Source organism: Tubulanus polymorphus, chromosome 10 (assembly GCF_964204645.1).
Source record: "Tubulanus polymorphus chromosome 10, tnTubPoly1.2, whole genome shotgun sequence".
Classification (NCBI taxonomy): Eukaryota; Metazoa; Nemertea; class Palaeonemertea; order Tubulaniformes; family Tubulanidae; genus Tubulanus; species Tubulanus polymorphus.
In genome coordinates this window covers 12,921,775-12,934,366 of record NC_134034.1, presented here as the reverse complement: position 1 = coordinate 12,934,366, position 12,592 = coordinate 12,921,775, and the positions used below count along the sequence as shown (strand labels likewise).

Here is a 12,592-nt window from a genome sequence, read left to right as displayed (position 1 = left end):
GAGGTACCAGGTTTGAATCCTATTAGGGTTACGATCGGGCTTACCATCGAGCTAGGATTGATTTTTGTCGCCTGCTATGATGTTAACTGATCGGCCAGACTGCAGCCAATTAAAAAAAAGAAGTTACCTTTTTACATCCCCATATTTCTCCAGAACAGCAGCAGAGAGTTCTTTCTCTGTAGCAGAAATCAAGTAAAACGAAAAAGGCATAATTTTTTTCTTTCATCTTTTATTTTAATCTTGAAAATAAATACAACAATAATGACGATTTTTATCGTCACTCCACTTTACACAAATACATTACAAACTCTTCCACTCTCCCCCCTCCTCCCCCCCTCCCCCCAATGTCTCCACTAGTAACAAATGCATACGACACTTTTTAATAGCTGATTTTTACAAACAGTAACAAAAGTTGTAAATTTGTCAACTCGAATAAATCTTTTTTTCGAAACGTAGATGTCATGGATGATTCGAACGATACCTCGCTTGCCGAGGTTAGTTCGAGAGCGGTTCCGTTTCGGGCACATGATGATTTTGAGCGTCATTTTGGCGACATTTTTGAGCACGATTCATTGCGCAACTGAATGTTCGCTACACGTTTGAAACGTCTTTCTGCGCATCCGGAAGTCGAACTAAAACTATCGAATTCCTCGACGATTGTTTATGAGCGAGGTCAAGGCCGCCTAGTTTCTCATACGGGTATTCTTTAGGATCGATTTTTATACCGACGTCACTGAACACGTGATTACTATACGTTTTATTGGCGCATGCGCCGCGAAAAGTCCGATGCGGACTTCTTTTTAAATTTTTGTCGAAAAAATGATCGGCCACGAATAACTGCGCCTTGACGAGGCTGTGATGCGCCCGAGACTGTTCACGACGATCGTTTTTAAGCAAGCGCATGGCTAATAGCACCAGTAATATTAATATAAATCCGCCGGCTATAGGCACGGCTATCACAGCCGCTTTAAACCAGATATCCTGCTGCGAAACGGTCATTTTCACCGCGGGCGAGTCCTCCCGTGACGTGGCGCCATCTCGCGTCAACGAATACCGTCCGCGATCGTTTGATGTGACGTCATCCGAGCCGGAAGTAGCGGCCGATTGTTTTTTGTTTAGTTTAACTGCAAAAAAAAACAAACGAAAATTTTGTTACTATAAATCGTCAAACGGGCGGAAGGGAAGATTATCCGCAGGTTAACGGATTAACTTCGAACAGTAACAGATGGTTAACTCGTCTCGTCTCGTCTGCTCTCTGATTGATGAACACTGACAACGCGCTAAGTAAACTCACTACACTTAGATACCATAACATTATTGTTAGTCTCTCTCTCTCTCTCAACCTACTGCGCGCACCGCCGGCCGTTTCATTCCAGAACCAGCGGCGGATCCAGAGCTTGGAGTAGCACCCGATGGAAAGGGCATTGATTAATAAAAAGATGCACTATCCGCACGTAGCAAATAGGGGTCTGCTGGCCCTGCCCCACGAAAATTTTGAAAACATAAACCCTGTAGATGCAATTTCCAAGAATTAGAGCTTGTTTCAACCAAATAAAAAAATCGCATTAGAAGCCCTTAGATGTCTTCAGCCAATTGAAAATCTAGAGGGAAGCACGCGTGTGCCCCAGGTGCTGCCCCCTGGATCCGCGCCTGAGACCAGTTGAAAAACCTGTAAAGGGGGCAGCATCTTCTGATGATAAGAGAACATTTTTATTCTTCTGACCAATTCGTATTATTTGCAAGATTCCCCGACATCACGGAGCTTTGGATTATAGGTGGATATTGCAAGAGAAATGGAGGCAAACATCTGATAGAAATATGTTAAAACTGACTGAGTAAATATGAACGTCTAATTATTTCTGTTCAGCATATTTCCACCCTGCCCCGCCCTGAGGGCAATCAGTACACGTTCAATTAATATAATAAAACCAATTTAGCGAAGCATTTTTTCTTCTGAATTTCGACAATAAAATCGATTTTGAAGGGAGTTTCACGGAGTGGAGGCTGTATATAGATTGTAGGTTCGTTGTCCTGATACCACGCCGAGACGCGATGCCAGAATTTCAACTAAAGTTTTAATCGTTAAAATATTTAACTGACAGTTGATAGAAAACATCCATCTCACTCTCGCTCCCTCTCTCTCTCCCCCTCTCCCTCTCACTTTCTCTCTCTCCGCTCACTTCTCTCCCATCTATTTCAATACACTGCGTGAACGTTATACGTCGTTCGTCAATATCTGAAAACCCGAATTTCTCCCCTTTCGAACCTAAACCGAAATCCTTTTCGCCAAAATATTCAAGGAATTATGCCAAGCCCTCAAACAATCAAGATTGTTCTCAGACCCACGTCCCCATACTCGATTTGTGACTGGAATCTTTTCGGTGTTGCAGATTCAATACGAAAGATTCCCTGGTCAGTGTTTACGAAAGCGCCCCCTAGTGGCGACCGCGTTAAATTGAAACCTACCATTTTGTGATTTTTTCGGTACACTCCTATTCGACGAATCATCTGGGTTGAAATTCAAATTCAAACTGTCAACGTAGTTACACATGTCCGTTTTACAACACGTGACCACCGGCCAATCGGAACTGGGAGCGTTTTTCACGACGATCACACCGCCGTCTTTTCTGCAAGCGATCTGCTCTTTAGGAGTTAGCTTCTCGATACAGCCGTGTATAGTGTCCGAGGACGGCGTGCCGTACTCGTGATGGCGTCTGGAGAAACATCGCCCCCTAGCGGATTTACACATGTATCCGGTACTGATACAACTGGGAGTGTTACAGTAACAGCGTATTTCACCTGGAAATAAACGAAATTGAAAGATTTAGTCGTCAACACAGTGGCCACAAAACAGAACCGAGAGATTTCAAACCCATTCTTTTGTTTGTTTATACTCAAAATGGATTTCAGGTTGATTAGATTCAGATCAAGACATTTAGAAAAAACCACGTGTCATCGGGTCACGTGTCGGGGTAAATGATGCCGGTTCTCAGTACAATAGACCGGTATTACATATAGGGGCCACACCTCCTCGATTGCGGTAAGGGTGGCTCCAACCGCCCTTCTCTGCACGTGTCATAAACACCTGTCGTCAGGTCGTTTAATGATTCACTGATCCGTCTCCGAGCGACTGATTGTCTCCCGGCGACTGATTGTCGCGACAATCATTGTTACTGATCATTCGAAGCCCGGATGTTGGCGGCGCCTAAGTCCAATTAATTATACTCTGTTTCACATCTCGAGACAACTCTATTCGAACTATACCGGCGTCGTCATAACGACTCTCGAGTACGAGTAATAATCAAATCCGTTTAGATTTGAATTTCAAATTCCATATTCCCTTACGAAAAAATATTCAACGCGGTAACAATTGCGTTATTCGATTAATGAGACTGAAATAGTTCTTTGAATTTCAAAAATAAGAAATAACCGTTAGCACGAACTAAAAAAAAAAATTTTCCGAAAAGAATTCACTATTTTCTCCTGACAGACAATAATGATTGGCCGTTACGGTTTGAATAGAGGGGTGATTTATAACAGCGGTGGCGCGGTGCGTAGACCTATAATTATTTCTGCGGGTGGGTAAAAATTCAGGAGAGATTGTAAGCGTAGATAGGTTTGTTAATGTGGAGACACCGCATAGGTAGGGACAAAGCGCGAACTACCAGTCAAAACGACAGGTCTTCATTCAATTCTGATCTCACTGATAAATACTGTCGCCAGGAAGAGATAACATCTCAACGCGCACCAGACGACTCTAATCATCTCTAATCAAATTTAGTTCAAATACTTTTTTTGAAGATTTTCAAGATCGCCGTATACGACCATGAATGTATAACCTGAATACAATACTGACGCAGGGACTGTCTGTTTTATAAGTCACTCGTCTCGGGTTTTAGTTAGACTCAAATTCACTTGCTATCGAGGTAGATTTATAATCTATACAAGGATTAAAAGATTACTTGAGAGCACGGAAAATACAGTAACTACTGAACTAATAGTCAACTGATGAGTTAACTGTAACTCACAACTGAGGATCTGGAGCCTTAGTTCACATGAGTTAACTATAACTGGATCCATTACATATTCTAAATTTCTCCTTAGAAAATAAAATATATGACTCATAGTGACAAAAGATTTAAACATTTAGTTCGCACATTGTAAAAAGCGACTGTACAACAAAGAAGAGTCTAAACGCTCACATATAGTAGAATGTCGTTTATTCAATATGTAAATTAGGAGGCATTGTTGCGTAGGTAATCGATAAATGTATTGACGCGTATATATATATGAATGCCGACGTTTATGTGTCGCCGGGTGGTCTGCGTTTATTAAAATGGCGTCGCTTTCAATGAAACTAATTACATAAATACACCATTGCCCCGCAGGTGGCGACGAGCAGCTGCACCAGCAGCAGCAGCAGCAGCACATTATTGTCCCACGTCGTTGTCATACGTGGAAATAAATTCAAATTACCACAACTAAATATATGGGTTTTTTTAATTCCCTAGTCAGCGAAAAAACGCCATTGTTGGGACCGATGAAAAAATGGCGTACTAACGACTTGTTGTAGAGACTAATATTTTCATTGAATTGAAAATAGATCGAGCAGATTTTGAAATACGTTCCAGTATTTGTAATCTAGTGTGTGTAATCCGGTGTTTGTAATCCAGTACAGTAGTTAGATTTTCAAAATACACAATTTTGTGGAAAGCTCACCGTACACGGAAAAATGATGCACGTATTTCGTTCGAAAGCTCTTGTCGAAAGCTTTTCTACAAAAATCTATTTCCGAGATTTCTGAATTCATTTGTTCTCTGAAAAAATGTTGACGCCAAGAGAACAGCGACATTAAAAACGATGGCGGCGTTACAACGAACTTTCACTGTTTATATATCGTTTTTCACATCCTTTGTCAGCGAAAAAAAAATGTCTAACTAACGCCCGCCGATTCAGAGACACCGTTACAACTTCGAAATTAGGATCTAGGAATTTATCTAAAGTATATATGTTCAACGCATATCGCTTGTTTGCTGAGGGCCTGGTAAAAAACCGGCTAAATAGCAGAGTTTATGGTTCTCAGTTGATAAGGCAGGAATTTTAGTGATACCATCAGAAGTTGGCGTCTGAACATGTATCCCAGCATGCTCCGGTCTAGCCAGGCAGACTAGAGAGGATCTTACTGCGGCATGCGAGCCCAGCCACGCATCATCCGGGTATTTCGTATTGTAGCCCGGACGAACGATCGGCGAAACCGCGTTCTCATTAAGGCGAACAAGGTTTTTGTGTAGCAAATATTTAGAGGTACTTCAAACTGGATAAAAGTTCTATTTTATCGTCAACGTGTCGGTATTGTACGACTAGTGTTTGGCTATTAATGGTATATCACCACTTGAATCGTTCAAGTTCTGTCCTTCTTTGTCATCGCTACCATTTTTTAATAACAACAAAAACCTGTTCAGAATCGACGAATAAATGCGTGCGCGCAAAAGCGAACTTCCGTCGCATAACGTCGAGAAAAATAGCCTCCGGATGCAATATGGCCGCCAGGCGACTATCACAATATTTATACGGCCGTTTGACGCAAGAATTCGGAACTTAAAAACTAAGATAGCCGCGATAGCAGCCGTTTAGGGTCATTCGGTTTATTGATTTAATGACAGTCTGATAATGATGAGATTAGATGATACCCCTGAGATTCATATACACCGATAAAAACAGTCTGCTGTAACTACGGACAGCAGTCGCTAGGGAATTGCGGTCTAATTGTTGTCGATGGCGGATGAAACGAGTTAATTGTGTTCCATCTGAGAGAAAGCAGCTTACAGTCAAACGTCTAAAAACATCAGACTGTCATCAAATCAATAAACCGAATGACCCTAAACGGCTGCTGTCGCGGCTATCTTAGTTTTTAAGTTCCGAATTCTTAAGTTCGAATATATTTCATATTTTCTTATTTTTCCATAAATAAAATATTTTCTAGAAATATTTTCTTTTCTTACTTTTACCCCAATAAAGAATAAATCCAACAGAAAAAAAATCAATGCGTTCCCTGTGAACGAAATGCTATAAGGATCAACTAATTCTATCCCAAATAGGTTGCTATAAGGTTGCTAAATACCTGTGAGTTTTGTCGGCGCCGATATTGGTTGGATGCTTGATGAACTGGAGGTGAGGTCACGGAGGGCCAGAGATTTCACTACGGAGTAGAGAAGGGTGGTAACGAGAACACTCGCTTCAACTGATAAACTCTAAACTACGCCATTATTACAGATTAGTAAACGCTTGATTATCTTTGAATGAAGTTCATTTAGAAATAGTAAAACTCTTTCGCTGTATGCGGGGCTCGGCGTGTATTCGGAGTCTATAATATATAAAAACCTACACTACAGACTAAAAAGTAGAGTCCGAAAATTGCGAGCCAGTATTGTTAAGTCGATAATCTATTCGATTAGAAGTCCCACAATCGCGAGACGAAATATTTGAAATATCGTAATGTTAAAAACTAAACATCTAAATCATTACGATAATCAATAAACTTTTCGGCTTAAATCTTAATCTTTTAACCTCGCCATAGTCATCTTCGGGATTACACCTAAATTATTAGGTATGCCAGGGAGTTGGGGGTCCGGCCGGGATATACGTCCTAATAGCCTACAATCCAACATAAAGAAACTCAAATATCACGTAAAAATACTATTTCTATAAGCAATCTAAAACCAGGAGACTCGTTAATAATTTAAGATGTGATACAAACTAGGGGTATAGCATAAACATGATAAAAAGAGTTTGAAATGTTCCCTTGAGCTAGAGTTGTTTATTCGACGTTACTACTCAATTCTAACATACGTAATATAGATCTTCGGGACTACAGCTTAATTATGGGACACCCCAGATAATGCTATGTGATGCAATGATTTCGGACTCAATTCTTATATATTCCTGGATGATTTTCAATGTTTAATATCGTCGCTACACTATGTCGGCAGTGCTTCATCGGATAGTCGCCCGCAAGGAGTCGTCTGTACCCACCACGCTGATACGATCTGCGATGTTTTTATATCTGAAGTGTTTCTTATTTCAACAGCTATCATTTTTTAAGAGCTGTTTAACATTTCTAGGCGGAAATGTTGCGAGCCACTGCGTAGAAAAATATTTGCCGCGTCGTAGAGTAAGAAATGATCGGCTTTTTTCAGTATAAAACGTAAAAAGCAAAGTTTGAAACAAAAAAACAAAAAATAACCGAAGAAATCCTAGCGAAATTCAGGTACATGGAATCCGGGGTCTCTGTAGGGGAGACGATATAAGATCAAAGCCTTCTCCTCAAGTGCCCTAAAACCCCTAAACCCTATACAAGGGTATTATCACATATACTTACTGCTATTAAACTTTTGAGTATATGGTAAATAAATTCCCGTTAAGACAATTGAGGAAAGTTAATGCAATTGCTACACTTTTCTGGGTAAGATTCAAGAATAGGGGACTAGTGGTTAGGATTAGGGTTAGGTTATCATCATTATCAATTACTAATATTATTACTTAATTGATTACTATCACTACATGTATTTTGCTATAGTCCCCTATTCTTGAATCGCACCCTTTTCTGTATTTAACATCGAGGAAAACTTTGATAACGATAGAATCAATATTTAGGCCAAATAAATGAAATATTTGTAAGTAACTTACCGGCAGATAATGTAAACCGCAAACTAAATATAATCCATAAACAAATAAGAGCCGTAAGTTGATAATCCATCGTCGTCTTTCTAGTACATGTCCGAGTGGATGTGTGTGGATAGTCCGAGGTGGATGTGGATACTAATGAATCCTGATGAGACCCGTTCTGTATAACACGGGTTTTATAGCCGCACGATTATAGCGTATTGTTTAGTACTGAGTACGGCAGTATGAGAGATTGTGTGTGTGTGTGCTAGCGCCTGAGAGAGAAGTGGGCGGAGCTCCAACAGACTGGCGCCAATCTGACGACCTGCAATGAATAGCCTTATCGCAGTCTGTCACTGTAAAGGTTTAGTGTTGTTGTAGCCTTTCAGTCGCGGCGGCGGCGGCGGCGGCGACTCCAGTACAAACAGCACCAAACACCCGTCTATTGAGAGAGGGATGTGTCTATCCAGAGGCTTTGTAGATTTTGCACACAATAGAAACAGAGATATCGAAACCGTAGCGGTACAAACAATATCAAACTGTTGATACAATGTCCGATACCGCGGAGTCCTTCTATGAGTGAGTATCCCGATACACCAACTGGACAGGGTATCATCAATCTGCGTTCTAAATTCTCACAATCTCCTCAAACGAATTGTTGTTATCGAAAATTAATTTTTCGTTAAATTAAATCGCAGTTTTAATGGCGTCGAAATCTGAATCTCTCTTTCTCCAAATAGATTCCACATAGAATCCGAACCTATCTAAACAGTCGACACAGGAACGCTGTAAAACTGTGAACTAATAATAAATCCGGCGGGATTAATGATGCGCGCTGTTAATCCGTTATAATCCACACGCGATAATCCGTCGATAATCCGGGGAACATTATCACATCTGTATTAAACATGTGACTGACGTCACGAGCAGACAGACAGACAGACAGGTGTCGCCAGTACTAATCATCTCAGTAAATATCATCAGACTAAACTTCAGGAAACTTAAACTCGCAAAATTCACCGAAAAATCGTCAAAAAAGCTAAGACAAGTTCAGTGCGTGTGTGTATATTCGGGTTGATAGATCTGACTGGGATCGGGTATAGCGAACGAGTGTTGGCGATGTCTCGAAAGTCTAACAACTCAGACGGAATCCGACCAAGTTTATATTGTCCTGGGCCCAGCGTGTCAGAAGCTCGCCCCGGAATTTAGGTCGTTATCGAGCTCGGCGCCTATTGTTAGGTGTGTAGCTGGAAGGCATCGGGTCCCGGTTTTAGAGCCGGTTCTTTATCAGCGAATCGAGTACGCATCGTTTCACGTGAATGTAGAAATAATGATTAGTTTTGAAGAAGTCTCGCGGTGCCGCGTTATATTGAACGACAGTGTGTCGTCTGTCAGAGCGAAATTATAACCTTCGCGAACAACCGCCAAACGATATAGTAGGGAATTATCTATAATTATCGGTTTCTACACAAGATGACGGGATCACGTGTTTCTTTGGCGTCGGTTTTTATTGTAAAACGAAGCCGAACTCATCTTGTTCGCTAATTACACAGTTGAGACCCCAGTCAGTCTCTGGCTTAGACAGATCTAGGGCTCTGTGGACAGATAGACAGATCTGGGGCTCTGTGGACAGACAGACAGATCTGGGGCTCTGTGGACAGACAGACAGATCTGGGGCTCTGTGGACAGACAGGCAGACAGATCTGGGGCTCTGTGGACAGACAGACAGATCTGGGGCTCTGTGGACAGACAGACAGACAGATCTGGGGCTCTGTGGACAGACAGACAGACAGATCTGGGCTCTGTGGACAGACAGACAGATCTGGGCTCTGTGGACAGACAGACAGATCTGGGGCTCTGTGGACAGACAGACAGACAGACAGATCTGGGGCTCTGGGGACAGACAGACAGACAGACAGAACTGGGGCTCTGTGGACAGACCCCCGGTCTCTGACCTAGACAGATAGGACTGATCCGGAACTATAGAGATCCCTCGTGTTCTGCTCATTCTGTCCAACACGACGGCGAAGGACAGGGCACCGGTTTCACAGTGACCAGGCTGATTCGAGATAGACCCTGCGTTTATATCAGTGACGCCTAAATCAAATTTGTTGTAACGTATTGCTTTTTGTGACAGGGAGGTGGGAGGTTGGGTGACCAGGGAGGTGGGAGGTTGGGTGACCAGGGAGGTGGGGGAATGAAACCTCCCTGGTTGACACAGAATTCCGACTAGACACGACTCTCTCGCCCCAGTCTCGCTTTCTAATCATTCTGTCTAATGATTTTGTTGGGAGGGAAATTACTTTTAAAATGGCGCCTCTTTCTGTCGCCATTCACTAATCGGCAGACGACATGATAATTACAAGTAATTAATCAACGTCTGTACGTGCCACGCATGCGCGCGCATCCCGGAGCCAGTATTGTGTAATAATTACACTAGGAGTAGTATTAATTGTTATGAGTACAAGACTAATCTGATTAACGTCGATTAGTAGCGGATTAAGTCTGGATTTAGTGCTCGTCTATTCATAGGATTAATTGATATTGTTATGAGTACAGACTGTATACACTAACCACGCCCACTCACCCGTATTCCCTTATATGGCGCCTGTAATTCAAATTGTGGGTAATCGAACGACCACGTCCTGACTGACTGACTGACCCGGGGGTCAAAATAAAATCAATTGTAACTTGTATAACAACTGGAACCACATTTTACCACGCGGTACATCGAGGATACAGATTATAATTTGTATAACAGAAAAAAATTCGTCATACAAAAATAACAACATATATATATAAACCTACGGTTAGTTTAGCACAGTTTTAATACATTTACATCGGTTTTACTTTGAAACGATCTCAAAATGAATGTTGCTTAATTCTGTTTGACGACCTATCATTATTTATGAGTTTGTACATTTTTATAGCGTTTTGTCTTTCTATATATTTTTTTGAACAATAGTATTCCAACATTCCAACGTACTAACTCTCAGCGACATCTTAAAAGCGCGTAGTGAACTAAAAGTTCACTCGCTACCCGCGGCCGTACCCACCGTACGGTGGCGCCGAGTAGCGATAGACCGCGGAACCAGTACAGAGATTGGATCAGAAGTTGACGCCGTGAATTTCTGAGATGAGAAATTATTCGATTAGATATATAATTACCGGATATCTGGTTCGACAAAATCCAATTTTCTCGAGCATTTTATCTCATTGTGCTTATCACGTAAATGATCTATATGAGGTTTTTAGTGGCGGCTTCCAGCCGGCAGCGGAGACCTGCTGGAAAAAGATTGAACAATTTCGCCGAATATCCTATTAAAACGAGAGAGGGGGTCGTTTGAGTTTTGATTCGAAAGGAACTAGGTCCGGAACTAGATCCGGAACTGTGGAACCGAGTGCGGAACTGTGTAACCGAGTTCAGAACTGCGGAACTGGGCCCAGAACTGCGGAAGAGGGTAGGCAGCTAGAGGGGTATGGCTCAGCGAGGGGAGGCCAGGGTCTGGAAAGAGACAGGGTCCATGAGACAGGGTCTGAGAGACTAGAGAGATTTTTAAAGTTCCACTGAGCGAGTTGTTTATCTATTTGAGAATCTCCTCTATCCGATTCCATCTAAACAAATTCCCTTTTTGAATCGTCAGATCAAAAAACTCCTAAACCGTAATCCGCACAAAATCGATAATAATAAGCTCCGGTATCTGACTATGATCTCGGCTCGAATTACCCCTGACTGGCGACTGGCTGTCTGTTTGATTCCAGCTCCCGCAAATTAGGGAAACCCAACACTACTGTCCCCTCGCACAATAATATACTATCAGTCGTCATGACAACTAGGTAATTATTTATGAAATCTTTTCAGGCCAAGAATTAAATTTATTCGTGTGACTTTAGCTATTCGTGTACTTTAGGGTAGTTCAAAGCGGCCAAACTTGTAGAGATCGTCTGCAGGAAGTTTTACCAGCCAATATCAGGTTTAATAACGGTAGAAATGTTCTTTGTTTCGCAAAGTTTTGCCGATTCGCCGAGTTACTGAAGCTTAAGAAAAAGTCGTCTAAGGCCGGCCTATACGTGTACGATCGTATCGGCTTAAAATAATCTAGCTAGAAAAAAAAAACTAAAATGAAATTCTATTTCGAAAATATAGAAAATCTAAACAGCACTGAGAATAAATAAATAATCTTTTATTTCAAAAAGAATTGTTCACTAAATTGTTTTACTCTGTTTAAATGTTTGAGTCTAATGCAAAAGAACAATTATGTTTTTATACAGTTGCACTAATCGAGCAAACAATATTCATCTTTTAAATCATGTTTAAAAACCTTTTATTTCAAAACATTTTACAGGTCTTAATTGTTTTACCCTGCTAATGTCAACTTAAATACTTTAGGCTTATGTAAAGTGAAATGATAATGTTTTCGTATGGTCGCGCTATTTAAGCAAATACACTTTAATAATTATCATCATTGCTATTATCATCAGTATTATCGATATCATTATCATCATTATCATTAGAATATCTCCCGGTTTTCAATCGGTTTATTTTTAACTAGAGTTACGTATATTTACATGTAGATAATATTGAACCATATTCACTCATAGAACATAGAACCAGAACCGTTATAGAAAACTCTTATAGCATTGATATGATGTAAAACGCCACTTGTGACTATTGTAGACGATTTTATTTTTAAAAAAAATACTCTCTATGCAAAACCGCGTTCTCGCTGTACAGAAAAGTAAACCAATTTTACGTTTGCCTGAGCCGTTTATGACCGCGACCCGCGACTGGTTTTAGAGAGAGAGAGGAACTATTCTTTAAAAGCCTGTCGTCTGCGTGAATGAAGAGAACTATAGGTAATTACTACCTTCGGCGAAAGAGAGGGAGAAAGAGAGGGAGAGAGGGAGGGAGAACCCGTTTTTACAAAGG

The 12,592-nt window shown here is 41.2% G+C and overlaps 1 protein-coding gene across 1 annotated transcript; it reads right to left on the bottom strand.

The window, feature by feature from the left end:
- Positions 1-345: 345 nt before the first annotated feature.
- On the bottom strand, positions 346-7,943 carry LOC141912039 (BMP and activin membrane-bound inhibitor homolog). Its single transcript, XM_074803209.1, has 3 exons — positions 7,687-7,943; positions 2,467-2,799; positions 346-1,124 (listed from the first exon to the last, which is right to left on the bottom strand). The coding sequence occupies exons 1-3, from the start codon at positions 7,754-7,756 to the stop codon at positions 592-594; spliced, it is 936 nt and encodes a 311-aa protein (XP_074659310.1). The 5' UTR covers positions 7,757-7,943; the 3' UTR covers positions 346-591.
- Between the last annotated feature and the right edge of the window lie 4,649 nt (positions 7,944-12,592).

What these genes read in the sequence shown, in the direction of transcription:
- LOC141912039 (XM_074803209.1), bottom strand. Translation starts at nt 7,756, where the DNA reads ATGGATTATCAACTTACGGCTCTTATTTGTTTATGGATTATATTTAGT. An exon ending in GCGGTTTACATTATCTGCCG is followed by an intron (nt 2,800 to 7,686) that starts GTAAGTTACTTA and finishes GTTTATTTCCAG; the next exon opens with GTGAAATACGCTGTTACTGT. An exon ending in ACCGAAAAAATCACAAAATG is followed by an intron (nt 1,125 to 2,466) that starts GTAGGTTTCAAT and finishes TTTTTTTTGCAG; the next exon opens with TTAAACTAAACAAAAAACAA.